Source organism: Aotus nancymaae, unplaced genomic scaffold (genome assembly GCF_030222135.1).
Source record: "Aotus nancymaae isolate 86718 unplaced genomic scaffold, 86718_ANA_hifiasm-v0.15.2.pri h1tg000049l, whole genome shotgun sequence".
Taxonomy (NCBI): Eukaryota; Metazoa; Chordata; class Mammalia; order Primates; family Aotidae; genus Aotus; species Aotus nancymaae.
This window is the reverse complement of record NW_026988463.1, coordinates 30,010,948-30,038,127: the sequence shown is the minus strand read 5'-3', so window position 1 is coordinate 30,038,127 and position 27,180 is coordinate 30,010,948. Positions and strand designations below refer to the sequence as shown.

General features: G+C 37.8%; 1 protein-coding gene across 1 annotated transcript in view; it reads right to left on the bottom strand.

Moving 5' to 3' along the window:
- LOC105709352 (zinc finger protein 724-like) overlaps nt 1-27,180 on the bottom strand; it is a 47,194-nt gene that overhangs the window by 18,103 nt on the left and 1,911 nt on the right. The window contains exons 2-3 of the mRNA XM_064362731.1: nt 11,800-11,926; nt 10,596-10,688 (exon numbers count right to left, since the gene is read on the bottom strand). Of these exons, the coding sequence (XP_064218801.1) occupies nt 10,596-10,688; nt 11,800-11,926 (220 nt within the window). The remainder of the gene's footprint in view (nt 1-10,595; nt 10,689-11,799; nt 11,927-27,180) is intronic.

Below are 27,180 nucleotides of genomic sequence, written 5' to 3'. Positions count from 1 at the left end.
ACAGAAAACACAAAAACAGTGAGAATAAAACTGTAATACCAACTGCACTTTCTTCTTTTTCTTTCTTTTTTTTTTTTTTTGAGATGGAGACTTGCTCTGTTGCTCAGACTGGAATCTCGCTCTGTTGCCCAGGTTAGAATGCTGTGGTGCAATCTTGGCTCACTGCAACCTCTGCCACCCAGGTTCAAGCAACTCTTCTGCCTCAGCCTCCTGAGTAGCTGTGATTAAAGGTGCCTGCCACCATACCCATATAATTTTTTTGTATTTTAGTAGAGACTGGGTTTCACCATGTTTGACATGCGGGTCTCAAACTCCTGACCTCGTGATTCACCTGCCTTGGCCTCGCAAAGTGCTGGGATTACAGGTGTGAGCCACCACACCTGGCCATTAACTGCATTTTTAAAGCAGTCAAATAAAATACAAATTAATTAAACTACTTAATAAAAAGAAATGTAATTCCAGGATTTTGGGAGTACAAGGTAAACTGAACACTTGGTCCCAGGAATTCAAGCCTAGCTTGCACAAAACAAAAAACTCAGAGTAACATTTTAGACTGTATTCATTACTTTGCATATAGAGGAATACCTAAAAGTGTACAATTTAAAAAGAAAAACAGGTTTATTTGGCTGACAAGTCAACAGACTGTACAAGAAGTGTGTGCCAGCATCTGCTTCTGGTGAGGGTCTCGGGAAGCTTACAATCATGCTGGCAGACAAAGAGTAACTGGACATATCACATGATAAGAGACACAACAAGTGTGAGTGAAGTAGCCATGTTATTTTAAGGAACCAGCTCTCACTTGAATTAATGGAGTGTAAACTTATGATTACCAAGAGGATGGTGTCAAGCCATTCATGAGAAACTTACTCCATGTCCCAAACACCTCTGATCCCCTATGACCCAAACACTTCCCACCAGGTTCCACATCCAACACTGAGGATTATAATGCAGGATAAAATTTGGAGAATATGGACATCCGTACCACATAATAAACCATCCATACCATATAATAAACCATCCATACCATGTAATAAAAATAAAAAAGTTTTGTACTTTCCAGTCAAAAGCAAGGGAATACATAATATTCTTATTTGTACCTGGTGTGCTCTGTTAGGACACATAACATGTCTTATTAAATTGAAGAATACTCACTAAGTGCAGTGGCTCATGCTTATAATTCCAACACTTTGGGAGACTAAGGTAAAAGGATCACTTGGGGCCAGAAGTTTGAGACCAGCATGGCTAAAATAGAGAGATCTTTTCAATGCACAAAATCAAAAAATGAGCTAGTGCATGTCTGTACTCCCAGTTACTTGGGAGACTGAGGTAGGAAGGATCACTTGGGCCAGGGAGGTTGAGGCTGCAGTGAACCAAAATCATACCACTGTACTCTGACCTGGGCAACAGAGTAACAACAGCAACAACAAATAATAAACAACAACAAATAAATGTAAGACTGTATTGGTACATTTTCACATTGCTGATAAAGAACTACATGGGGGTGGGGGGGCAAAGTTTAATTGGACTTAGAGTTTCACATGGCTGGGGAGGCCTCAGAATCATGGCAGGAGATGAAAGGTACTTCTTACATTGTGGCAGCAAGAGAAAATGAGAAAGATGCAAAAGCAGAAACCCTGATAAACCATCAGATCTCATGAGACTTGATCATCACCACAACAACAGAACAAGGGAAACTGCCCCCCTCATTAAAATGATCTCCCACCAGGTCTCTCCTACAACATATCAAAATGATGGGAGTACAATTCAAAATGAAATTTGGGTGGCGACAGAAAGCCAAACCATATCAAAGACCAAAATAATACACATGTGCTTTTTGACCAAAACTGAATGTAACTAGGAATTAATAGAAAAAGTAAAACTGGAAATCAAAAACCATATCATATTAAAACACACTCTTCAAAATATTCTTGTTCAATAGTCAAAAACTTAAATTTTTGAAGATGTCAGTACAACATATGGTGAAATACAAATGTAATATAATTTCTATAAATATCCCAATAGCAACTTTTTACAATATTGGTTGAAATTTTTAAATTTGATTATGAACTATACCAAACATCCATGAAAATTAACAAAGAGGCATTAGACTTCCTAATTTGAAAATATGTTAAAAGCTACAATAACAAAAACAATGTGGTACTAACACAAAGACAGATAAACAGATAAAAGAACAGAATAGAGAGCTCAGAAATAAACTGTTTTGTATATGATCTAATAATCTTCCACCATGTTGCCATGACCACACAATAAAGAGAAATAATATTTTATCAAATTTGAGTAATAATTTGATTTTATAATCAAAATATAATGTTGAAAACTAAAAATCTACACTGATAAAAATCAAGTTGAATCATTCTCTTGAGCCATATACAAAAATAGTTTAAATAAAATACTTAGACACAATAAAATAACAAATCTCTTAGAAACAAAATAAGGGAAAGACATGACATTGGTCTTGGCACTATTTTCTTAGATATAACATTAAATGCAGGACCAGCAAAGAAAAGAACAGAAACATTTAACTACATTATAATTCAATATTTCTGTACACCAAAGAAAACATTCAATAGAGTGACAATACCTTTTAGAAAATGAGTGAAAATGTTTACTAATCACATGTGATAGGAGTTAATATTCAGAATATATAAACAATTCTTAAAATTTAAAAATGGTTGAATAACTAGATTTAGAAATGAACACATAATTTAACTAAACAGAAAGAAGCATTTGAGAGGATATTAAAAAATTAGTAATTTGTAGAGAAATGAATAAAAATTATAATGAAAACTGAAATCACCTCACACCAATTAGAATGGCCATTATAAATGTTTAAAAAGCAGCAAATCCATTGATGATGCAATATAAATGCAATACATGCTGATTGTTGGTGGAAGACAAAAATGTAGCCATCATTTAAAAATGTTATAAATGTTTCTGAAATAATTAAACATGAAAGTATCATCAAATACAGCAATTTCAATTATGAATCTATATCCAAAGTATGCAACTCAGAACCTGGAAAATATTTAGCCATCTATGTTTATTGAACCAGTATTCACAAAACCAAAAGGTGGAAACAACTCAGTTGTTTTTTGATTTATAACACATAAAAAAATATAACATATACATAGAGTGGAATATTATTTAGCCTTAAAAAAATCTTGTCAGATTTTAAGATAAACCTTGAGAATATTATATTACCTAAAGTAAGCCAGTAACAAAACAATGAATACTATATGATACCACTTATATGAGATATGTCAAGCAGTCACATTTATAAAAACAGAAAAGGGAAGAATGTTTCTCAAGAGCTGAAAAGGGTAAAATGGGAAGTTGTTACTTGACAGGTTTTGAATTTTAGTTTTACAAATGTAAAATTTCTTGAAATTTTTTGAATAACAATGTGAATATACTTAACATGCCTGAAGCGTACAGTGTATTTTTTTTTTCAAAGACAGGGTAAGGCCAGGTGCAGTGGCTCATACCTGGAATCCCAGCAATCTGAGAGGTCAAGGCGGGTGGATTGCCTGAGGTTGAGAGTTCAAGACCAGCCTGATCAACAGAGAGAAACCCCGTCTCTACTAAAAATACAAAATTAACTGGGCATGGCGGTACAAGCCTGTTAACCCAACCACTCAGGAGGCTGAGGCATGGGAATCACTGGAACCCAGGAGGCAGAGATTGCAGTGAGCCAAGATCACACCATTGCACTCCAGCCTGGGCAACAAAAAAGAAACTCCATCTCAAAAAAAAAAAAAAAAAAAGATAGGATATCACTCTGTCATCCAAGATTCCAAGATGAAGTTCAATGGCACAATTATGGCTCAATGTAGCCTGACACCTTCAGGCTCAAGTAATTCTGCCCCATCAATCTCCCAAGTTTCTGGGACCACAATTCCAGCCATGCCTGGCTATTTTAAAATTTGTTTTGCAGAGAAGAGTTCTTTATATATTTACCAGGCTGGTCTCAATATTTTGGGTTCAAACACTTAAATCAAATACTGTGAAAATAATAAAGCTATGATGCCTTTTACCTCATGGCTACCACTCTAGTGGGATGGTTAGCACATGAAAGTGTGGTCTTATAAATCTCATAGTAGGCCATTGCCTCTGGGAGGAAAACATAAAGTGACACCAGTTCCCACCTAAAGTCACAGATATCTGACACTCTAAGATTGAATCCCAAAAGGGGACACCCCTGGCACAGATTCTGAGGTCTAGTACTAAACCTTACTTAGAATTGTCTCTTGGGCTGGGTACGGTGGCTTATGCCTGTAATCCCAGCACTTTGGGAGGCCAAGGTGGGTGGATCACCTAAGGTCAGGAGTTCGAGACAGCCTGACCACATGGAGAAACCCCGTCTCTACTAAACATACAAAAATTAGCTGGTCATAGTGGCACATGCCTGTAATCCCAGCTATTTGGGATGCTGAGGCAGGAGAATTGTTTAAACCCAGGAGGTGGAGGTTGCAATGAGCTGAGATTGCACCATTGCATTGCAGCCTGGGCAACAAGAGTGAAACTCCGTCTCAAAAAAAAAAAAATTCTTTTTTTTTTTTTTGAGACGGAGTTTCGCTCTTGATACCCAGGCTGCAATGCAATGGTGCAATCTCAGCTCATTGCAACCTCCACCTCCTGGGTTCAAGCAATTCTCCTGCCTCAGCCTCCTGAGTAGCTGGGATTACAGGCACGCGCCACCGTGCCCAGCTAATTTTTTGTATTAGTAGAGACGGGGTTTCACCATGTTGACCAAGATGGTCTCGATCTCTTGACCTCGTGATCCACTCGCCTCGGCCTCCCAAAGTGCTGGGATTACAGGCGTGAGCCACCGCGCCCGGCCAAAAAAAAATTCTTACATTTGAATTACCACTTCACCCCAAACACTGTATGAAATGTAGAGTTTACCACTGAATGGGAAAGTGAAATGGCATTGTATGTATACAGGCTTTGGTGCTGTGGTTATAAGCAGTGGGCGTAGTTAGCATGTGATGCTCTCCTTTGGTGCTGTTTGTTCCCAGAGTTATTTGGAGTCTGGAGAGGTTGGGCCTTTAAACTGCCTTACCCAAAATTTTGGTTCACAGCCTTTATTGGATTAGCTATTGGGCCAAACCAAATAAAACCAGGGAGATCGTACTGCTGTGTCATGGCTAGGGTTCCAAGCTATTAGATCTTAGTTTGTGTGTACACATGTCTAGATGTGTTTGTTTATATACTTATTGTTAAATGTTGTGTCTACCAAATTGTTCTGTAGGTAAGAGCGCTCATGTAAGTAAGTGTAAGCAATTTTTCTTTCTTTCTTTCTTATTTTATTTATTTATTTTATTGAAGACAGATTCTCACTCTGTTGCCCAGGCCTGAGTGCAGTGGTACTATTTCAGCTGACTGTGACCTCCACCTCCCGAGTTTAAGTGATTCTCCTGTCTTAGCCTCCCAAGTAGCTGGGATTACAGGTATGCCACCACACCCAGATAATTTTGTATTTTTAGTAGAGATGGAGTTTCCCCATCTCTACTAAATTTAGCCAGGCTGATCTTGAACTTCTGACCTCAGCTGATCTACCCACCTCGGCCTCCCAAAGTATTGAGATTAAAGGCATGAGCCAATGCACCCAACCAGCAATTTTTAAATACATGTGACTTAAGTATAACTTAAGTAAATAAGCTAGCTTTAAAATTATTGCTAAGATAAAAATAGAAATGTCTATAAAATGTAGATGTACTTTTCAAATTATGCAAGTAAGAAACTAGGTTGGTTAAATGCTTCAAGGTCACTAACTGGTTCTTTGGACTTTTAAAGTTGTTTGACTTTCCTGCTTTACATGTTGGTAAGAGCTGGAAACATATGTTATGTCCATAGCTATGCCAGAAACAGTCAAACCTGATCTGCACCTAAGTATGTAAAACTGAAATAACTCACCAGGTATTTCATCAAAATTAAGGATTGCTAACAGTTGCCATTATAACATGTAATTGAGACTACTGAAAACAGATTTGCATGCAAGGTGTGTAAAGAAAGTGAAATATGCCTTTAATGAAAGACTGTAAGAAGGTGTGAAAATGCAAATTTTTGCCTAGTTTAGAGAGTTAAAGGATTGTTTTTAAATAAGATAAACCTAAAGGTTTAAACAAGTTATGGAAAGTGTGTAAAAATTATAAAGAGGATCTATGTGTCCACATATTGATTAAATTCAACAAAATATCATTTGGTTTTTCCATAAATTGAACATTGGAATAAAAGCACAACAAGGGTGTCTTGAAGCTCTGACCTACTCTTTAACACAAATTTGTAAAGGGTTATAAAATTCAATAAGAATTGTACCTCATGGTTCAAACTGGTTAAGATTGGATGAAATTATCTATAAGGTTTCATTTAAAAAGTTGGAATTGACAGTAATAGACTAATGCAAGTGTGAAATTTGGCTTTCTTTCCCTTGAAAAAAGATTTTTCTTTGACTTATGAATAAACCATCTAAAAAAGAAGGAAAAGACAAGAAACAGATTGAAATACTGATCTTCCCTCTTGCCAAGTTTTTGCTTTAAAAAACAAAACAAAACGAAAAAACTATGTGTCTTTTAAACAGATGACTTATGGTAACCTAAATTTCTATTAAGTGTTTTGAGTCTTTAAAGCTTCCAAATTGTCTTTTTTAACCCCTAGGTTTTGGATGCTACAGAGGGCCCCTGGGGCTTCCAAGGGAGTGGTAAGCAGGATTATTTGACATGTTTATTGACATAGGATTGTTGATCAGATAGTTTTTTATTTTCAGGTAATATTTTAGTGAAAATGTTAATGTGTGTTCCAAAAATTGTATGGGATTCCTGGAATTCTGATGTCTGAGCTTGTTATCGATCATAATTAAAGTTATTGTGTTAGGTTATTGTAAATCACAAAGGTGACTAAATTTCTTTTGTCAATCATATTTTTCACTGGGGGAGGGCAGGATATTTCCTCCCAGGTGCAGCAGCAGCAGCTGCCTGACTCATGGCTACAGACATGGGCCTCCTGCTACACAAGGACAAGCAGGAGCTCTGCCCCTTTTGAGTTGGTGTGGTTGGAGCTCCCTGGGTGCAACTGCAGCCACCCTCCCATGTAGAAGACATGGGCATCTCTGCTGCCTCCAGCCTTGGGGTCCTGGGAAGGTGCTCCCCCATTTCTGCTGGCTTGGAGGTGTCTGCTCCTGCTTCATGGCCTCACTCCTCTCCCAGTGCCTGCACACTCCAATCTCAGAGAAGGGTTGGAGCCAAGCCCATGGGTCATAAATGGCAGTAGGAGGTAACAGATTTCTTGACAGAAAAGAGTGAGTCCCTTGTAGAGTGCCATTTTTAGGGGCCCACAGACCAGAGTGGGGACTTCTAGTGCCTCTTCCTGGCCTGCCTATGGCCACCCATGGACCAACTGTAACAACCTTAGTCCCCTCTAAGGTCCAGAACATCCCCAGACTCAGACAGAGAGGGCAGAGGACACAGAAACCATGTGATGATCGGCTGCAGAGATGAGCTACTTCTCTGCTGGCAACTTCAGAGACCTTCAGAGACCTCTGAACACCCTGCCTGCAGAGAGAGGCCTCTCTCCAGGGCCTCCTCTCTGCTGAGAGCTAAACACTTGATGTGATGACCTGCCTACAGAGAGGAGCTACCCACTGTGGGTTCCCTTTGAACTCTTCTAACACTAAATAAAGATTCTCTTTGTTTTCTCACCCTTCACTTGTCTGCATACCTTATTCTTCCTGGACACAGGACAAGAACTCAAGCAATGGGGCCACTGGCCACAGAAGGTTTCCATGAAAAAAAAAAAACTGACACCTCAAAGATTCTGTAACACATGCATAAAAGGTATATTCTAACATATTGTCCTAAATGTCTGAATCTAATGTTGCAGACAAATTTGAAAGAGAAGACAGAAAGTAGAAATCGATAGAGAAAGTAGCATCAGTAAAATGGAAAAACTACAGGTGCTCTATTTTCTCATTCCCCAGAGCAAGAAAATTTGTCAGCCATCCCTGACAAAAATGCCTACATACTGGAGTCAGACATCATGGCTCACCCCTATAATGACAGCTACATGGTACATTGAGGTTGGAGAATTGTTGCAGGAAAGTATTTTGAGACCAGGCTGATTTATGTGGCAAGACTCCATCTCAAAAATAAGTGCCTTTAATAGAGATTTGAGATCCAGGAAGGAAGTTGTAAAACTGCTAAAGCCCAAAATTGATGAGTGTTCCTTTCAGAAGGCAGGCCTTCATTAATGTAGCAAACTACAGGACCTCTGCTTGGCTAAAGACCAGGAAATGAATGGTCCACCCAACTTGGTCTCACTGAGAATTGTGAACTTACTCTGTAACCATCCCAAACTCCTCCCAGCAACCATCTGGGGGAGGCCTTCTACTCCAGAGGCCTGGAGGAAGATACAAATTAATAGACCCGCAGGCAGACTGGGAGACTTTGGCCTTTACTGTGATCTCTGAAGCTGTTCAATGATTCAGTTTCAGCTTCCTGGACCACAGTTCATGGCCAGATATGACTACATAGAAACCCACACAGTGACCTAGAAAAATCCTATTTTGGGTTGGGTGCCATGGCTTATTCTTGTAATCTCAGCACTTTGGGAGGCTGAGGTGGGTGGATCATGAGGTCACAAGTTCAAGACCAGCCTGGCCTAGGTGGTGAAACCCTGTCTCTACTAAAGCTACAAAAATTAGCCAGGCATGGTGGCAGGCACTTGTATTCCCAGCTACTCAGAGGCTGAGGCAGAGAATTGCTTAAACCTGGGAGGCAGAGGTTGCAGTAAGCCAAGATTGTGCCACTGAACTCCAGTGTGGGTGACACAGTGAGACTCTGTCTCAAAAGAAAAGAAAGAAAGAAAAATCCTCTGGTATTCAGTGAAAGCCATACTGATCCACATCCTGATATAAGGCCCACTGCAGACACCTCCCTTAGTGTCTGCTGCTCTAAAAATCAAAGTCCTAAAGGATATTCATTCTGTCTAAAAATAAAAGGGAAATTACAACTACTCAAGCTCCTTGTAACAAGCCAACTAAAGATGGACCCTAATATAGACTCAGAAGTCTTGTGACAAACCAAACTACAAACCTTCTCCACTACAAACCCAGAGAGCATCCCATCACCAGGGGGCCTAGCAAAAGAAAATCTTTACCTTCTAAAACCATTTTACAAAAACTTGAAGAGGTATTTGCTCCTTCAAATTCACAGACACCAATGCAAACCTACATTGTGCCCATTGTCAATGCTTCTATTTTAACACAGCACTGAAACTACATGGCAGAAGAATTAGTCAAAAAGTTTTTTAAAGACATTGAAAATGAAGACAAATAAGTAAAAAGTTGCTGTTTCTAGATTGTAAAATCTTATATATAAAAAACTATAAAGAGTACATTAAAACCTGTCTAAACTAATAAATATACTCACTAAATTAGAAAAATAAGATAAAATTAAATTATAAGTTATGTTTCCATACACTTAAACTCTCTGATATAACAGAAAAACAATCTGTTTGGAATAGTATTAAAACAATAAGTTTCTAAGAAAAAAATTAAGCACATGTAAAAAATATTTGCAAGACAGCAATAAAAGAAATAAGATTAAATTAAAATTAAATAGAAATTAAAGGAGACCCAAATAAATTTAAATTATTTTATGTCTATGGATTGAAAGAATATTTTTAAAGTGCCATATTATCCAAAGTAATCTATAGATTCTCTGAACTCCTTATCAAAATTTCAGTGGTATTTTTCTCACGGTCATGAAAAATGCAATTCTAAAATTTACATGAAACTACAATAAACATTGAATAGCCAAAGCAGTCTTGAGGAAAAAGAACAAAGCAGAAGGACATCATACTTCATAATTTCAAACTATATTTCAAGGCTCTAGTAATAAAAAGTGGATGGACTGTGTAGAAAAATGAACAACAGCAACAAAGATGGGACATAAACCACAACTCACACATTTCAGTCATGATGCTAAAAGAGAATTTAAACAAGAGTTTAAAGGTCAAGAGATCAAGACCATCCTGGTCAACATGGTGAAACCCCGTCTCTACTAAAAATACAAAAAAAAAATTAGCTGGGCATGGTGGCGCGTGCCTGTAATCCCAGCTACTCAGGAGGCTGAGGCAGAAGAATTGCCTGAACCCAGGAGGTGGAGGTTGCGGTGAGCCGAGATCGCGCCATTGCACTCCAGCCTGGGTAACGAGCGAAACTCCGTCTCAAAAAAAAAAAAAAAAAAAAAGAGTTTAACATAGAGGTTTCTCACAATTATGCAGATATGTGTGTGTCACCCAAAACAATGGAGAAGCAGTCAGATTGTGCAGTCTCTTATACTTCATGAAGAGCACTTTGGGCTTTTGAAAAAAGATCACCAAAGGGAAAGCAGAATCTTTGTGGAAAATTTAAAAACATAAGACACAAGGTACCTCTGTGTGAAAGCAAAATACAAACTCCTCAGGCATCCCAGAAATGATTTCCTTTCCTTTGGAACAGCGCTTCTCAAATCACATTTTAAGGACTATCTCTTTGACTTTTGGACCTCTCATCTGTCGCATTCATTCTCTCATACCTGGTGGTTTGGCTACAGTCTCGTGTCTCTTCATCAAAGGCTCTTTTCCTTGCTCCAGATAGGTGATCAGGTCTGGCTTAGAGAAAGCAGTACCTGTTTTATTAAAAATAAATAAAGTAACATGAATGTTGTTCATATTCTCCAATTCTCAAGCTAGTAATTTGCTCAGTGAGAATATCTTAGTAAATTAATTCCAAAATAATTTATAGCAAAAATTTTTAATATTTAAAAAAATTTTAATTTGTATTTTTTTTGTTTTTGAGATGAAACTTTACTCTTATTGCCCAGGCTGGAGTGCAATGGCACTATCTTGACTGACTGCAACCTCCAATCCCTGGGTTCAAGTGATTCTCCTGGCTCAGCCTCTCGAGTAACTGGGATTACAGGCATGTACTACCATGCACAGCTATTATTTTGTAACTTTAGTACAGATGGGGTTTCTACATGTTGGTCAGGCTGGTCTCAAGCTTCTGACCTCAGGTGATTCACCTCCCAAGGTGCTGGGATTACAGGCATGAGCCACTGTGCCTGGCCTAAATTTGTATGTTCTTAATTTCACTACCTAGTACTACTGAATCAAAAACTGGTGGAGGAAGGCCAGGCACAGTGGCTCACACCTGTAATCCCAGCACTATCAGAGACTGAGGCAGGTAGATCACCTGTGGTCAGGAGTTAGAGACCAGCCTGGCCAAAATGGTGAACCCCATCTCACTAAAAATACAAAAAAAAAAAGTAATTGGGGGTTGTGATGTGTGCCTGTAATCCCAGCTACTCAGGAGGCTGAGGCAGAAGAATTGCTTGAACCCAGGAGGTGGAGGCTGCAGTGAGCCAAGCTTACACCACTGCACTCCAGCATGAGAACAGAGAAAGATTCCATGTCAAAAACAAAACAAGACAAAAAAACAAACAAAAAACCTGGTGGTGGTATTTAGATTTTAAGGTGTAGGAAACAATAAGCCACCAACTTTCTGTCATTACCAATAATCTACAGTAAAAAATACAGATCAGCTCAGGAATGTGAAAAATTCAGATCAACATGAAACATCTTGAAGATATTCCTCTCTACACAAATTGCCAAAATTTTTTTCAAAACAGGAATCTTAAATTTATTTATACAAAGCAAAAATTACCAAAAACATTTTATAAATAAAATAGAATAAAACATTTAGGATATATTATGAATGACTATTGAAGTTATTCTCACCAAGGAAGACCAGGTTTCTGTAGTTCTCTAGCATCACATCTCTGTATAAATTCTGTTGTGCAGTGTCCAGGCATTGCCACTCTTCCAGAGAGAATTCTATGGCCACATCCATAAATGTCAATGGGCCCTGATAAACACACACACACATATACACACATATATTTATCAAGCAGCCATGGGCAGAATTTTTACCTTGACTCAAGATGAAATGAGAGTAAAAAGAAGTGCTTCTAAACTTATAGGACTGAATTATAAAATAGTTCTCAACACAGAAATATATTCTAATGTATTCTCTAACTCTAAGTAAAGAGAGTGGCATAATCCATGACATCATCGTATATATAATAGTTTTCTGGATTACAAAGTATAAAATTCAGGGCATAAACACAAATGCACTTTTTAAGTGCTGTATTTGCATCAAACAAAATGAGCTGTGTATATTTTTCAGATGGAAAAGACATATTGAGTTAGAAGATAACTCTCAAATTTCAATGTGTACAATGAACTGGAGATCTTGTCTTGCAGATTATTTTCTTCAGAAGATTAGAAATAAAGATTGATTTCTGAATTTCTATTAAGTTCACCAGTAATGTAAGTGTTTTTGGCCTAATAAGAATATTTTGTCAAACATCCGGTAAATGAAAGAACCTGTTTTTCCCAGTTTCTCTCACCCATAAACACAAGTAAAGAGATTTCTACAAATTGGCCATGTAATTCTAATTAGAAGCCTGGGCTGATAACCACTAAGCTAAGAATTACCTCTCAAGTTTGAATGACCTTATACATCTCTTGGTAATTTTGGCCCCACTCTAGGTAATGTGATTTTGGAGGTTTGCAAAGGGTCCATAAGTGTGTGTTTTAACCAAGTCTTCTGTCAATGCTGATGTTGCTCCCCCTGTGCTCATCATTAGAATTAGTTTGAGAAAACAGGCACAGCACAGAATCCCTTACACTCAGCTCTCTTGTCAGAATACAAATAATTTTGGTACAAATGAAGACAATCAATCTCCATCCTACAATATCATATTATTTGCTGGATATTTAGGAGAAAGTAGTAAGTCTGCATTTGGAAAACAGCATGTACACAGGTATTAATGCAATGTTTATTAAGCAAGTACTATGTGATCAAGAGTATGTTAAAAAGAACTGTGCTAGGAATAACATATCATGAGATTTAATCTTCATAACACACTGGGGTTGGTACTACGTGTCTAATAATTCCCCTTATTTAGATAAAGGGCCCAGCATTTTTACTTACTTTTCTGTTTCTCTATTATTGGTTGTTAAAAAAAAAGTATAGAATAAAAGCTAAATATAGTCGGATGAGAGGGATACAGAAAAGAAGAAGTTAATGTAGTTTAGAAAAATTATTATGGTATTTATGTTTATTTTCTTGTTACTGCTTTAATAACTACTGGTTCTGAAGGGATAGAAAACAAGTCACTAAATGGAAAGTCTCTGCAAGCACTGGTTATAAGAGAAAATTCAAAAATTAAGACATACATACTTGATTAACATACATACTTGATTTTTTCCATTTATCTCCTTTTGTGTTTCAGGAAATTGTGCACAACAGCCCTAGAATGGTAGCAGGATTCAGCCGGGCACAGTGACTCACACCTGCAATCCAAGCCCTTTGGGAGGCAGATTACAAGGTCAGAAATTTGAGACCAGCCTGACCAACACAGTAAACACCATCTCTACTAAAAATACAAAAATTAGCTGTGTGTGGGTACACAGGTGCCAGGGCGGCTGAGGCAGAAGAATCTCTTGAACCTGGAAGACAGAGGTTGCAGTGAGCTGAGATCACACCACTGCACTCCAGCCTGGGCTACAGAGCAAGAGTCTATCAAAAAAAAAAAAAAAAAGAAAAGAAAGAAAGAGAGAAGGAGAGAGGAAGGAAGGAGGGAGGGAGGGACAGAGGGAGGGATGGAGGGAAGGAAGGAAGGAAGGAAGGAAGGAAGGAAGGAAGAGTACCAGGATTCACCACCCAAAACTCTGATTTTCTCTAATCAGTTCTCTGAGGCAAGACTCCAAGGTGGGGCCAGATCTAAATGAAGCCCCCAAATAAGGTTAATCTGAACAATACTGGGTCAGGGAGAGTACCCTATGCAGAATTCTGTGCTCTATGCCTCTGGGGGGCATCTCCAGTTCTGTTTTTTTCTAAGTTTATCTAGGAGAAACTTCAATGCCAGAGTTTGTGTAATTTTAATCTTATTTAGCCACTGTGTTTTCAATTTTATAACATGTACTAATAAGCAATTAAAACAAATCTCTTAAGATTTTCCAAGGTAATTTCTAAGAGGATAAATATGTATTCCTAGCAAGGTAAAATAAACACAAAAAGTAATAATAACTATTCTGTCCCTAAATATCTCTTAAGATGATGACATCAGAAGTCACAAAAACATCAAGTGGCCCAAGTAAAGTCTAAGGTTTTTTGCACACATCTATTTACTGAACCAACCATATGATTCTTTTTTTTCCCCCTTTTTTGAGATGGAGTCTTGCTCTGTCACCCAGACTGGAGTGCGGTGATGTGATCTGAGCTTACTGAAATTTCTGCCTCCTGGATTCAAGCAATTCCTTGCCTCGACCTCCTGAGTAGCTGGGATTACAGGCACCTGCCACCACACCTGGATAATTTTTGTGTTTTTAGTAGAGATGGGGTTTTACCATCTTGGCCAGGCTGGTCTTGAACTCCCGACCACCTGATCCACCCTTCTCAGAATCCCAAAGTGCTGGGATTACAGGTTTGAGCCACCACACTTGGCCCCAACCATATGATTCTTAATCCAACAATGTATCTTGTCGCTAGTCTATACTAAAAATTCCTGGATGGTAAAAACAATAACTGTTTCAAATATTTTCTGAATGGCCACAAAAAATAAAAAATACTTTATCTGTTTGAGTCTCCAGACCTTGTTTTTCACCCAAGTACCAGGAAACTGGAGAAACTTTCATCTGGATACTAAAGACATCTTTTGTATGAGGGGAGGAACAAACACAGGCTGACTCATTTCTCTTACACTGAGACAGGAGAATTAAACACTCTTATCTGACTGACACAGTTCTGCTCTGGACATCCTCAAATTTCTCAACAACACTGAGGTGATTGTGAGAGGGCTTCAAGTGAGCCTGGGCTGATGGCCCAATGGTAAGCCAGGCAGGGGAAACTCAGGCTTATTCTAAATAGAAAATAGAACTGCCCTGGTGTAGCTTTAGAACCTGGATCACCTTGTCCTGACTAGCTACCTCTTGGGTAAGAGAAAAGAGAAGAATACTGCACTACAGAATCACAATTTCCAGGTAGGCATAGTTGTGAGTATGCTCTGGATACACTGTGGTCTTGATCTCTCACTCCTAAGATGCCTTTTTACACTTGGAGATTTTGCCATCAGATTCAGTTTACACCTGGAGCCTCTCACATAATTATAGCAGGTCACTGGATAAAAGCTGAAAAACTCAAAGTGCCACATTCTCAAAAAGAAACTTTAAGGTGTCAATGTTGACATCAGACAATGCAGAAAAGGTCTCTTGTTGGTTTTCAGTACATTTTTAATTCTACATCTGGCCCTGTTTTGTAATACCAGGCAGAGGCCAGAACTTATGTGCAGATTGTAGGTGGGATCAACCAGGCTCTGCATTCTTGGGTGCTACAGCAAGTAAAGTACAATCAAATGAGAAAGCCCCTCTTACAGGCTGCTCTAGTACATTCTAAGTGATATGTCTACCTAAAAGAAAAAAGCTGAGTCAACATGAATATGAGCAGACAGTGTATTTGGGCCAAATATGAGGACTGTAACTTGAAAGCAAACATTCAAGTTGCCTGGAATCTACACTTTAATTAGCAGTAGTTACCAGTGAATTTGTAAAGGTAAAAATAGGATAGAGACTGGACTGATACAAACATTCTTATTTATTTGCAGAAATAACATTAATTATTGATTACATATACATTGTCAAGATTTAGGGTATGGGTTATAGTGTCCAGTGTGACATTAGTAGTTTAATTTATAGCTATTGTCATTTAATTAATGGCAACAGCAAACAGTTTTAAGAGATGAATACAGTTCAAAGGTGAAAAAAAGACAAAGCTGTGCTCTCATCTTAATGTCTCTCTGAGTTTGACAACTGAATTTGTATTTCTCAAATAAAAGGTTTTTGTCCCCCAAAGTCTCAAGACTCAGAATTTGGAGCTGCAGGTTTAGGTCCTGGATTGTTGAAATAGTAACAGATGTTACCTGCACCTTTGTGGACATTTTAGTAAGAAGAAATGCATTTTAGCAAGAGGAGGAAGGGGAAAGTGAAGATTCTCATGTCTACATGTCATTACTCTGATTGGGTTTCTGGGCTGGCCCCATGGTTTGTGAATCAGTTTCAGGTCTGAACACAAGAGTCACTGAAAGAGGTCATATGATTGATTGCTGCCCTGTGAAGTTTGTAAAAATCTGATCTAGCCTCTCTAGAAGTGACTGTAGGAGACTACAGATAGCAAATACACAGAGACACAATTCTGCCTGTGTATTCAGGGGACAGCATGCACTCTGCAGCACAATTATGAGTTTACTGGAAGGCAGAGGGGGGAAGTCCTTGCTAGAGTTAAGCTTAGTTGGCACCTTATATGTTTATATCATTTCTGATGATTCTATACAGTATTTGGAAAATATAATTAAGAGAAAAATTTTCTTCAGCCCCAGAGAAACTCCACAATAATAGAAAAGAAGAAAACTGTTTTATTATACCATTAAACTCGAATGTGACATATATCAAAGTCAATCTGCTTAAGAGATTGCAAAGACAGAAAAATGGTCACCATTAGTCCACAAGTAGAATTTATAGCACCATCTCACACATAGTTCATTCTAAATTCACCTGGCAACTAAGGTGGCCATCCATGTATGCTAATTACTTATCTTTAATGACAAAATGAACTTTTCACATCTTCGTGACAGAAGGCAATTTTGCAATTTGAAGCCAGGTGCCTGCTGAAGGTAGACACTCACTCTCCAACATAAATGGTTGAATAGGGTGCTACCTTTCTGGATTTTTACATTTTAAAGCAATGGCTCTCTACTCCCTGAGCACTAGGCTGTGGCTCTCCTGCTTGCCCACTCCTGGTGGCTAGTGTCCTTTCTTGATTCCTACCATCCAGCACAGAAGCACAGCTCACAGCACAGAGCTTACAGCTGATATCTCACATCGTATGTGAACATCAATTTCCAAAGCAGCACTCCAGTGCCACATTAGAGACTGAAGCCTGAGCTGTAGGAGGAGATCCTGCAGTCCTCCTGGGTAGAGCTGTAGCTTTGAAATAATGGAAACAGGAGCAGCATTTCAGCCTCAGTTTCTATTTATAATGGTGTCATAGAAAAAATACTGCTGGATTTCTAGCAGAAGTCTAGATAGAGACAGATCCAAGAGCTTGCACTGTGACCATGCACCTCATTCACAGATGCCAGGAGATACTAAAAGGGCTTCTGAAAGACATCCAAAGCTTTAAAAAGAAAAAACAGCTCTCAGTCTGAGCGAGATTACATTGAAAAAAAAAAAAAGTTAAAAGCATCTTAAGAAAAACCTCAGATTACATACGAGACTAAGTCAGCCAGAAAATATTTTCCCAAAAGAAATTTATCTCTAAACACACAAAGTGTACAGCTACTCTCAGCATGAGAAACATAAGCACTATGAAGAAAGGGGTCATACTCTCAGCAGAATTTTATGTTTCTCTTTTATCTCTTCCACTCTCTCATCTCCTGCCATTGAATGGGGAATCTATATTGGAATACATTTGACAATTTCCACCATTTTGATGAAAAATTGGACTCTGACTTTGTTCATATAGTGGAATATATTTGAGCTTGTACCACAGGTAACTGAAGAGCTATTATAGTGTTTGGGTGGCCGCATCACTTGTGTTTATTTGTCCTGTAATAGCAACAGTCAAATTTAGTAAAATAAAAGACACTAAACTTACACTTACCATAGTTATTCCTACTAGATATATTAGTAAGTGTGTCAGACTAATATCTCTTGTAACAATTTGGTAGTAAATTTGTTCTGGATACTAGATATAAATATCTAAATATAAATAATTTTAATGTAGTAGTCATAATGTATGTAGGATTTTTAAAAATTGTCTTTAACCATAATTCAATTAAAACAATTTATATTTCAAAAGTATTAATGACAATATTAAAATAACTAAGAAATGTATTCATCCCAGGCATGGTGGCTTATGCCAGCAATCCTAGCACTTTGGGAGGTTGAGACAGTTGGATCACCTGAGGTCAAATGTTCTGGGCCAGCCTGGCCAACATGGTGAAACCTTGTCTCCACTAAAAATACAAAAAATTAGCCTGTCATGGTGGCAGACACCTGTAATCCCAGCTACTCAAGAAGTTGAGGCAAGAGAATCACTTGAATCCTTGAGGTGGATGTTGCAGTGAGCTGAGATCATGCCATTGCAGTCAGGCCTGGGCAGCAAGAGCAAAACTCCATCTCTCTCTCTCTCTCTCTCTATATATATATATATATATATTCAAAGTAAATAATATCATGACCTTATATTCATACTCTTTGAAAAAATACTGATTAATTTATGTAAATGCATGTTGTTTAGAAACACTACACATAACTATGCTAATTGTTCTAAAGTAATAAACAGAAGTCAAAGTACAGCTACAGACCCCACTGTTCAGTTAATATACTGAACTGCTTTTGCAGTGTAAGTACTTCATCCTGCAAATATTCAATAATTACCTTGGATAATCACTTTTCTATCAAACAAACTTAATCAGCATCTTTTAGACTTTATCATTCTGTAATGCTAAATTTAATCCTGACCTTGTGTTCAACTTTTGTGTTCTCTTACAAGGAGCTTTAATCTAAACAAATCTGTGTCTACTTTAAAAGACTAAAAATAGAAAACATAAACCTTTGCCAAAGCAAAAATAAAAAGCAATGAATCTAAGGTTCTAAATGAATACAATCCTGAGTCAGTAAGAATAAGAAAAGGTTCATTTAGCTGTTACAATTGCTTACACATATTTTCTAAAAAACACAGAACAAACCTACATATAATCTAAATGCTTTAAGAGAGATGAGCAAAATATCCTCCTTGATTTTTAGATAGGATAATAAAGTCATTTATTTCTCACTTATGTTTTCTCCAAAAGTAGCCAGGTCTCTGGACATGTTTTTGAACCCTAGGACATCTGAATTTTAGTAGACACTGGATTCAGGCATCTAAGGATTAGCCCTGGGCACACGGTGCACTTGGAAGTACGTTTCATATTTAAAAAAGCAGAAGAGAAAAAGTGTTATAAAAAGTTCATGGTTGCACATGAATAAAGCAAGTTCTTAGAGTCCTATAAAGAGATTTAGATTCTGACACAATAACAGTGGTAGCCTACAACACCCCACAGACACTATTAGACAGAATTTTGAGTCAGAAAATTAACAAATATATTAAGACCTAAACTCAAAACTTGAACAAATAGTCTAAACATACATCTACAACACTCTCCATCTAAAACCAGGAAAATATACACTCTTCTCATTACCATGTGGCACATACTCTAAAATAGGCCACACTGATGGGCATAATGGCTCAAGCCTGTAAACCCAGCGCATTGGGAGGACGAGGCAGGTGGATGACCTGAGGTCAAAAGTTTGAGACCAGTCTGGCTGACATGGTAAAACCCTGTCTTTACTAAAAATACACAAATGAGCCAGGTGTGGTGTTGGGCACCTATAATCTCAGCTACACAGGAGGCTGAGGCAGGAGAATCACTAGAACCTGGGAGGCCGAGTTTGCAGTGAGCTGAGATTACATCACTGCACTCCAGCCTGTGTGACACAGTGAGACTTTGTGTCAAAAAAAAAAAATTGGCCACACAATCAGAAATAAAACAATTCTCAGCAAATTCAAAAATCCCAAAAATCATACCAATCACACACACAGACAACAGGTTAATAAAAATATAATTCAATTAAAAAAAACACTTGATATTATGCAATTACATGGATATCACACAACCTGCACTTAAATGACTTTTGGGTAAATAATAAAATTAAGGCAGAAACTAAGAAATTCTTTGAAACAAATGAGAATAAAGATATAACATAACAGAATCTCTGCAACAGAGCTAAGACAGTGTTAAAAGGAAAATTTATACCATTAAATGTTCACATCAAATAGGTAGAAAGATCTGAATTTAAACTTAACATCATCAATAAAAGAATGTACATCTATTTTGTATTTTGAAACTCTGCTAAAGATGTTTGTCAGTTTAAAGAGCTTTTCCACTGAAACTGTAGTTAAATAAATCACTAGCTAGATTAATGAAGAACAAAGATTCAGACTTGAAATGGCAAAAGGGTCATTATAAATGACCCCACAAAAATATAAATAACCATTGAAGTCTACAATAAACACCTCTGTGCACACAAACTAGAAAATCCAGAAAACAATGGATAGATTTCTAGACAAATACATTCTCACAAGATTAACAAAAAAAAAAAAAAAATTGAGTCCCTGAATAGACCAATAAGCTCCAAAACTACATTTGTAAGTAAATAGCCTACTAACCAAAAAAACAAAAAGGCCAGGACCAGACAGATTCACAGCTGAATTCTACCAGATGTACACAGAAGACCTGGTACTATTTCTACTAAAACTATTTCAAATAAGTTGAGAAAGATGGACTCCTCATCAAGTCATTACATAAGAACAGCATCATTCTCATACCAAAACTTGGCAGAGATAAAACAGAAATAGAAAACTTGAGGCCAATAACTTTGATAAACATTGATTTAAAAAATCCTCAACAACATACCAGCAAACCAAATTCAGCTGCACATCAAAGAGCTAATCCCCTATGTTCAAGTAGGTTTTATCCGTGGGATGCAAGATTGGTTCAACATACAAATTAATAAATGCTATAAATGACGTAAACAGAACTAAACATAAAAAAAACACAAAATTATCTCAATAAAGGCAGGAAAAGCTTTCAATAAAATTTAACATCTTTATGTTAAAAGCCCTCAACAAACTATGTGTTGAAGGTACATGCTTCATAATAATGAGTTATCTATGACAAGCCTAAAACCAAAATACTGAATGAAAACAAGCTGAAAGCGTTTCTCCTTGAAAACTGGAGGAAGACAAAACTGCCTTCTCTCACCACTCTTATTAAACACAGAATTCAAAGTTCCAGCCAGCGCAATCAGGCAAGAGAAAAAATATAAACATTGAAACAGAAATAGAGGAAGTCAAACTATCTCTGTTTGCAGATGACATGATTTTATATTTAGAAAATCCTACAGTCTCAGTGGAAAAGCTCTTTAAACTGACAAGCATCTTTAGCAGAGTTTCAAAATACAAAATAGATGTACAAAAGTCAGTAGCATTCCTGTACATCAACAACCAAACCAAAAGCCAAATTAAAAAAAAAATCTCATTCACAATCTCTAGGAATGCAGCTAACCAGGGAGGCGAAAGATCTCTTTGAAAAGAATTATAAAACACTGAATTAAAAAGTCAGAGATGACACAAACAAATGGAAAACCATTTTATGCTCATAGATAGAAAAGATCAATATTATTAAGATGGCCACACTGCCCAACAAAATTTACAGATTTAATGCTATTTCTGTAAAACCACTGATACCATTTTTATCAGAACAGTAACAACAACAACAACAACAACAACAAACCATTTTAGATTTCCTATGGAACAACAACAACAAACAAATAGCCAAGGCAATGCTCAGCAAAAAGGATAAAACTGAAGGCATTACATTACCAACCTCAAACTATACTACAGGGCTACAGTAACCAAAGCAACATGGTACTGGAAACAAAACACAACACAACACAACACAATGAAAAACAAACAAATGAACAAAAAACAGACTCATAGACCAATGCAACACAATACAGGCCTAGAAATAATGTTGCACACCCAAAACCATCTGACCTTTAACAAAGCTGAAGAAAAGAATTTAGGAAGAAATTCCTATTTAATAAATGGTGCTGAAATTAAGTAGCTAGTACTATGTAGAAGATTGAAAACAGATTCCATCCTGACACCATACACAAAAAATACTTAAAATAAATTAAAGACTTAAATGTAAAACTTAAAGTTCTAAAAAATAATTAAAAACACTGACAGATAATCTAGGAAATACCATTCTAAACACAGAAACTGGCAAAGATCTCATGATGAATTTACCAAAGCAATTGCAACAAAAGCAAAAATTGACAAATGAGACCTAATTAAACAAAAAGCTTCTTCAGAGAAATGAAAACTATCAACGGAGTAAACAGACAACCTGCAGAATTAAAAAGAAAAAAAAAATTTGCAAACTATGTTTCTGTCAAGGGTCTAATTTCAGAATCTTTAAAAAACTTAACCAAGTTTACAAGAAAAAAAGCAAACAACCTGAGTAAAAAGTAGGCCAAAAAAACATGAACAAATGCTTCTCAAAAGAAGACATACCTGTGACTAACGTGTATTTTTTAAAATGTTCATCACTAATTATCAGAGAAATGAAAGGAGAAATCACAGTGAGATGCCATATCACACCAGTCAGAATGGCTATTATTAAAAAGTCAAAAATTAACAGATGCTAGCAAGGTTGTAAAAAAAAGAAAATGCTTATACACTGCTGGTGTGAGTTTAGTTCAACCACTGTGAAAACCAGTGTAGTAATTCCTCACAGAACTAAAAACAAAATTATCATTTGATCTAGCAATTTCATAATACAAATTTTTCTTGCAAAAAGACACATATGTCAGGTGCAGTGGTTCACACCTGTAATCTCAGCACTTTGGGAGGCCAAGATGAGAGGATCACCTGAGGTCGGGAGTTCAAGACCAGCCTGACCAACATAGAGAAACCCCATCTCTACTAAAAATACAAAATTAGCTGGGCATGGTGATGCAGGCCTGTAATCCCAGCTACTTGGGAGGCTGAGGCTGGAGAATCACTTGAACTAGGGAGGCGGACGTTGCGGTGAGCCAAGATCACACCACTGAATCTCACCCTGGGCAAGAAGAGCAAAACTCTGTCTCAAGAAAATAAAATAATAAAATAAAAAGACACATGCACATGCATGACCATGGTGGCAATATTCAAAACGGCAAAGATATGGAATCTGCTGGGTGCAGTGGCTCACACCTGTAATCCCAGCACTTTAGGAGGCCTAGGTGGGCAGATCACCTGAGGTTAGGAGTTCAAGACTAGCCTGGCCAACATATTAAAACCCCATTTCTACTAAAAAATATAAAAAAAAATAGCTGGGTGTGGTGGCGTGTTCCTGTAATTTCAGCTACTTTCAGGAGGCTAAGACAGGAGAATGATTTGAACCCAGAAGGCGGAAGTTACAGTGAGCTAAGATATCAACATTGCACTTTAGCTTGAGCAAAAAAGAGTGAAATTTCATCTCAAAAAATAAATAAATAAATAAACACACGAAGACATGCAATCAACCTAAATGCCTAGCAATGGCAGACTGAATAAAGAAAATGTGGCATAGATGGGCATGGTGGCTTCTGCTTGTAATCCCAGAACTTTGAAAGGCCGAGTCAGGTGGATGGCCTGGGTCCATGAGCTCAAAACCAGCCTAAAAGACAAGGCAAAAAGCCATCTCTACAAAAAAGGCAAAACAAAATATTAGCTGTGCATAGTGGTTTGTGCCTGTACTTATAGCTACTTGGGAGGCTGAGGGAGAAAGATTGCCTGAGCCCAGGAGGCTGAGGCTGCAGTGAACCAAGATGATGCCACTGCACTCCAGCCTGGACAACAGAGTGAGACCCTTTTTCCAAAAGAGTAAAATAACATAAAACAAGATTTAATATAAACAAAATATGTACAGAATCATTATGGAATACTGTGTGGTCATAAAAAATAGCAAGATCATGTCCTTTGCATCAACCTGGATGGAGCCGGAGGCCATTATCCTTAGAAAACTAATGCAGAAACAGAAAGCCAAATGCATGTTATTATTTAAAAGTGAGAGCTAAATAATAACACACGGACACAAAGAAGGGAACAGACACTGAAGTCTAGCAGAGGGTGGAGGGTGGAGGGTGGAGGGTGGGAGGACAAAGAGGATCAGAGAAAAACACCTGTTTGGTGCTCTAGTACCTCAGTGACAAAATAATCAGCATGTCAAAGCCCATGACCCAGTTTTACCTGTATACCAAACCTGCACATGAACCCCTGAACCAAAAATAAACATTAAAAGGAAAATAAATCCATGGGTGGGAGAGAGTGTAACGCAGGTGGAAGAGACGGTTTGTGCTACAGATAGTGGCCCAGGTGGAGCTGTACTCGGGTTTATTTCTGTGTCCATGCAGGCAGATGAGATTATAAACAGATGGTCCAGAACCCTAGGCTGGCAGAGAAAACAGGTTGCTGCTGCAGATTCAGTGTCTGGGGGTGGGGATATGCCGGGAGACTTCTAGATACTTTAGTAGGTTTTTGGCAAGAAACGCTAGGATCAAAAATGCTGTGGTGTAATTCCTAAAAGTTTCTAGTCCTGGGAGTGCTGTAGACACAGCAATGTCTAGTGGGTATGTCGGTGAGTGGGTAGAAATCCTGTGGTGGCAGCTGTGGGAAAAGGGAGTCTGCTCTCAGAATTCCCTTCTAAGTTTTCAATAATCTGTCACCCTGGGAGAAGACCCGGAATCACAAGACAGTGGGCAATGTGACAGCCTGTGTGCAGGAGAGTAGAGCCTCCCATTCCCAGACACCCAGATTTCCACTCCAAGTCAGGCCAGGCCAGGCCAGGCCTCTGTGATATCCTTTTTTTGGCATCAAATCCGTAAGGTTTGCTGAACACCAAGCAATTCTCCAACACCAACTCATTGTCTGATATTTTAATTCTGACACCACCCAGAGTCAGCACAGATTCTAATTCAGGGCTCAGTCCCACAACATTGTCCTTACTGCGTATGTCACAGAACTCAGTAAAACACTGTAGTTATGTTTACCAGTTTATTATAAAAGATACAACCCAGGACAAGTCAAATGGAAGAAATGTATAAAACAAATAAAAAGATGGGCGGAATGAAGCACATAGATAATCCAGGTGAATAGCTGTGATTAATAGAATTCTCCAGCCTTTGAGTTCTCCAGGAACAGTTTGTGGAAAGAAACACCCTTCCCATTATGACTTAGATGGCGCTCTCTTTTCTTACCTTTCACATACCCAGACACAGGCTCTCCACATTTTCTTCTTTTTTCCATTAAAAAAAAAAAATCAGCCAAATTTGTCTTCAGTGATCAAAATAAAATACTTCATCAAACTTTACTCATTTATCTCCTTTCCACAGACTCCTGGACTTTGAGCTACCCTCAGTCTGGGCCAACATACAAATGTATCTTATGTTCCTCATAAGAACATGCTGACTTCAGGGTAAAACACTCTCTGACCTAAAATCTGATTATTCACCCTCCATTTGCCAATCCCCTCAAACCTTTTTAATCGGCTTTGCTCCTCATGAAAGAAAGCCCTGGTCTGCCTAAATTCTGCAATCTTTATAGATCTTATAGTTGGTACTTCCTGCTGTTGCAATATTCCTTTGGAATTCAATTTTTTATTTTTTACTTAAATCTAACTGCTTTATTTTACAAAATCTAGAAACTACCTTAAAACAGTAACAACTTCATCTTCAGGAAGACTCTCCCAGTCCCCTTCCATCTGCCCGTGGACCCCCAGCTTTCCAGGGCTCTGAAACTTCTCTCAGTATAAAGGTTTCTTCCATGGCTGAGGTGAGCAAGCTGAGACAGCTGCACACAAAGCTCCTCAGAAAGAAATAATTGGGCCTTTAATAACCTCTTTGTGCAGGTTCAGTATTACCCTTAGCTCAGAGTCACTGGGCTCAAGCTTTAATTTTCATCTCAGAGTAATTCACTTGGCTTTTGAAACTAAGTGTGTGTACAATCCAGAAAATTACTCAAACACAGTATTAACATAAGATGAAAAAATTTTAAGGTGTCTACATTTCATACCTCAATAAGAAAAGCAAAAGTATCTATTTATTTCAAACAATAAATGCATTATTGGATAATTTTAATTAAAATTATGTAGTAAACAATTAGTCATATGAAAACACTTCTAGGGGGTACCAAGTTTCATCTAATAAAATTTAGCATGAAACTCAGAAATCAAGATAATGGGTTAGAGAACAGAGATAGTCACTGTCACAAATGTACCCTGCAAGAAGAGGACCTAATGTTTTCATGAATCTATGTAACTCACCAGTTATCCACCACAGTTTCTTGTGGAAAGGTATTCATTTTCAACAGCCAAAATGGAAGAGAGATTTTTCCTATTCTTTTCCTTCCTAGCTAGCATTCTGAAAGCTAAGCCTTAAAATTCTGTTTGAAATCACCAAGCTATAAGAAACTCACCTGAAAAAATTTCAAAACTCACGTTGGGAAAGAAAAAGGTAAATGAGAATTTTTAACAAATGGAGCATATGATTAGATATTATTTTTCTTTCTGAAACCCACCTCTTCTAAGCCCTTTGCAAATGTTGTTTTTTTTTCCTTTCAAGTCCTACTAATAAAATGCAACTTACAATTTAAAACTGAGGTCCAAGTAAGTGAACAAATCTTTTAAAGGTGACAAGCCCAGAGAGTGGCAGTGCTGATTAAAAAACAAATCTGTCTTACTCATGTGTCAATTAAGGCTATTCAATCACTTGACTCTCCACCCCATCCTCTCACTTACGTGCTCAATAACCACCTGCTCAGGAGACTATGTATGACTGCGCATGCCCCAGTGAGTGCTCCAGATGCGTTTTCCTTTGCAAGTTCTTACACCATCTCACTGGGGTCAGGTTGTTTCTGACTTTTGGGATGCCATATTTTTCTTTCACAAATTTTTAATATTTTTCTTTAACTATATTTATTTCACTATTTTTCTGTCCCCTTAAAAAATCCAGCAGTCAGAAATCATTTCTATGTTTTTTCCTCAATACCAGCATCTGATTGGCTAACCAGCAATGTGTCTCCAAGAAATCGAAGCTGGGTCAGGTAAAGACAGCTTTAATGTCTCAAGGATTTAGCTTTTCAAAAAACAGAGTACACCAGGAGATGACTGTCAGACCCACGACATCCACCTGCTTCCTTGAGAGGCTACACTCCATACCTCAGGTTGTCCTATGAGAAAAAATAACCCGGGAGCTGGTATTCACTAGACATTTCAGCAACATAACCTTGGCGGGTATCTTGCTTTATCCCAAAACAGTACTGAAACCCAGGACCAGGGTGACTGAGGACAAATGACCCCAAAATTTTCTAAGGAAATCCGTGACCTGAAAACATTCTGATAAGACCTCTGCTCCTAGGGAAGATAAAAAGAA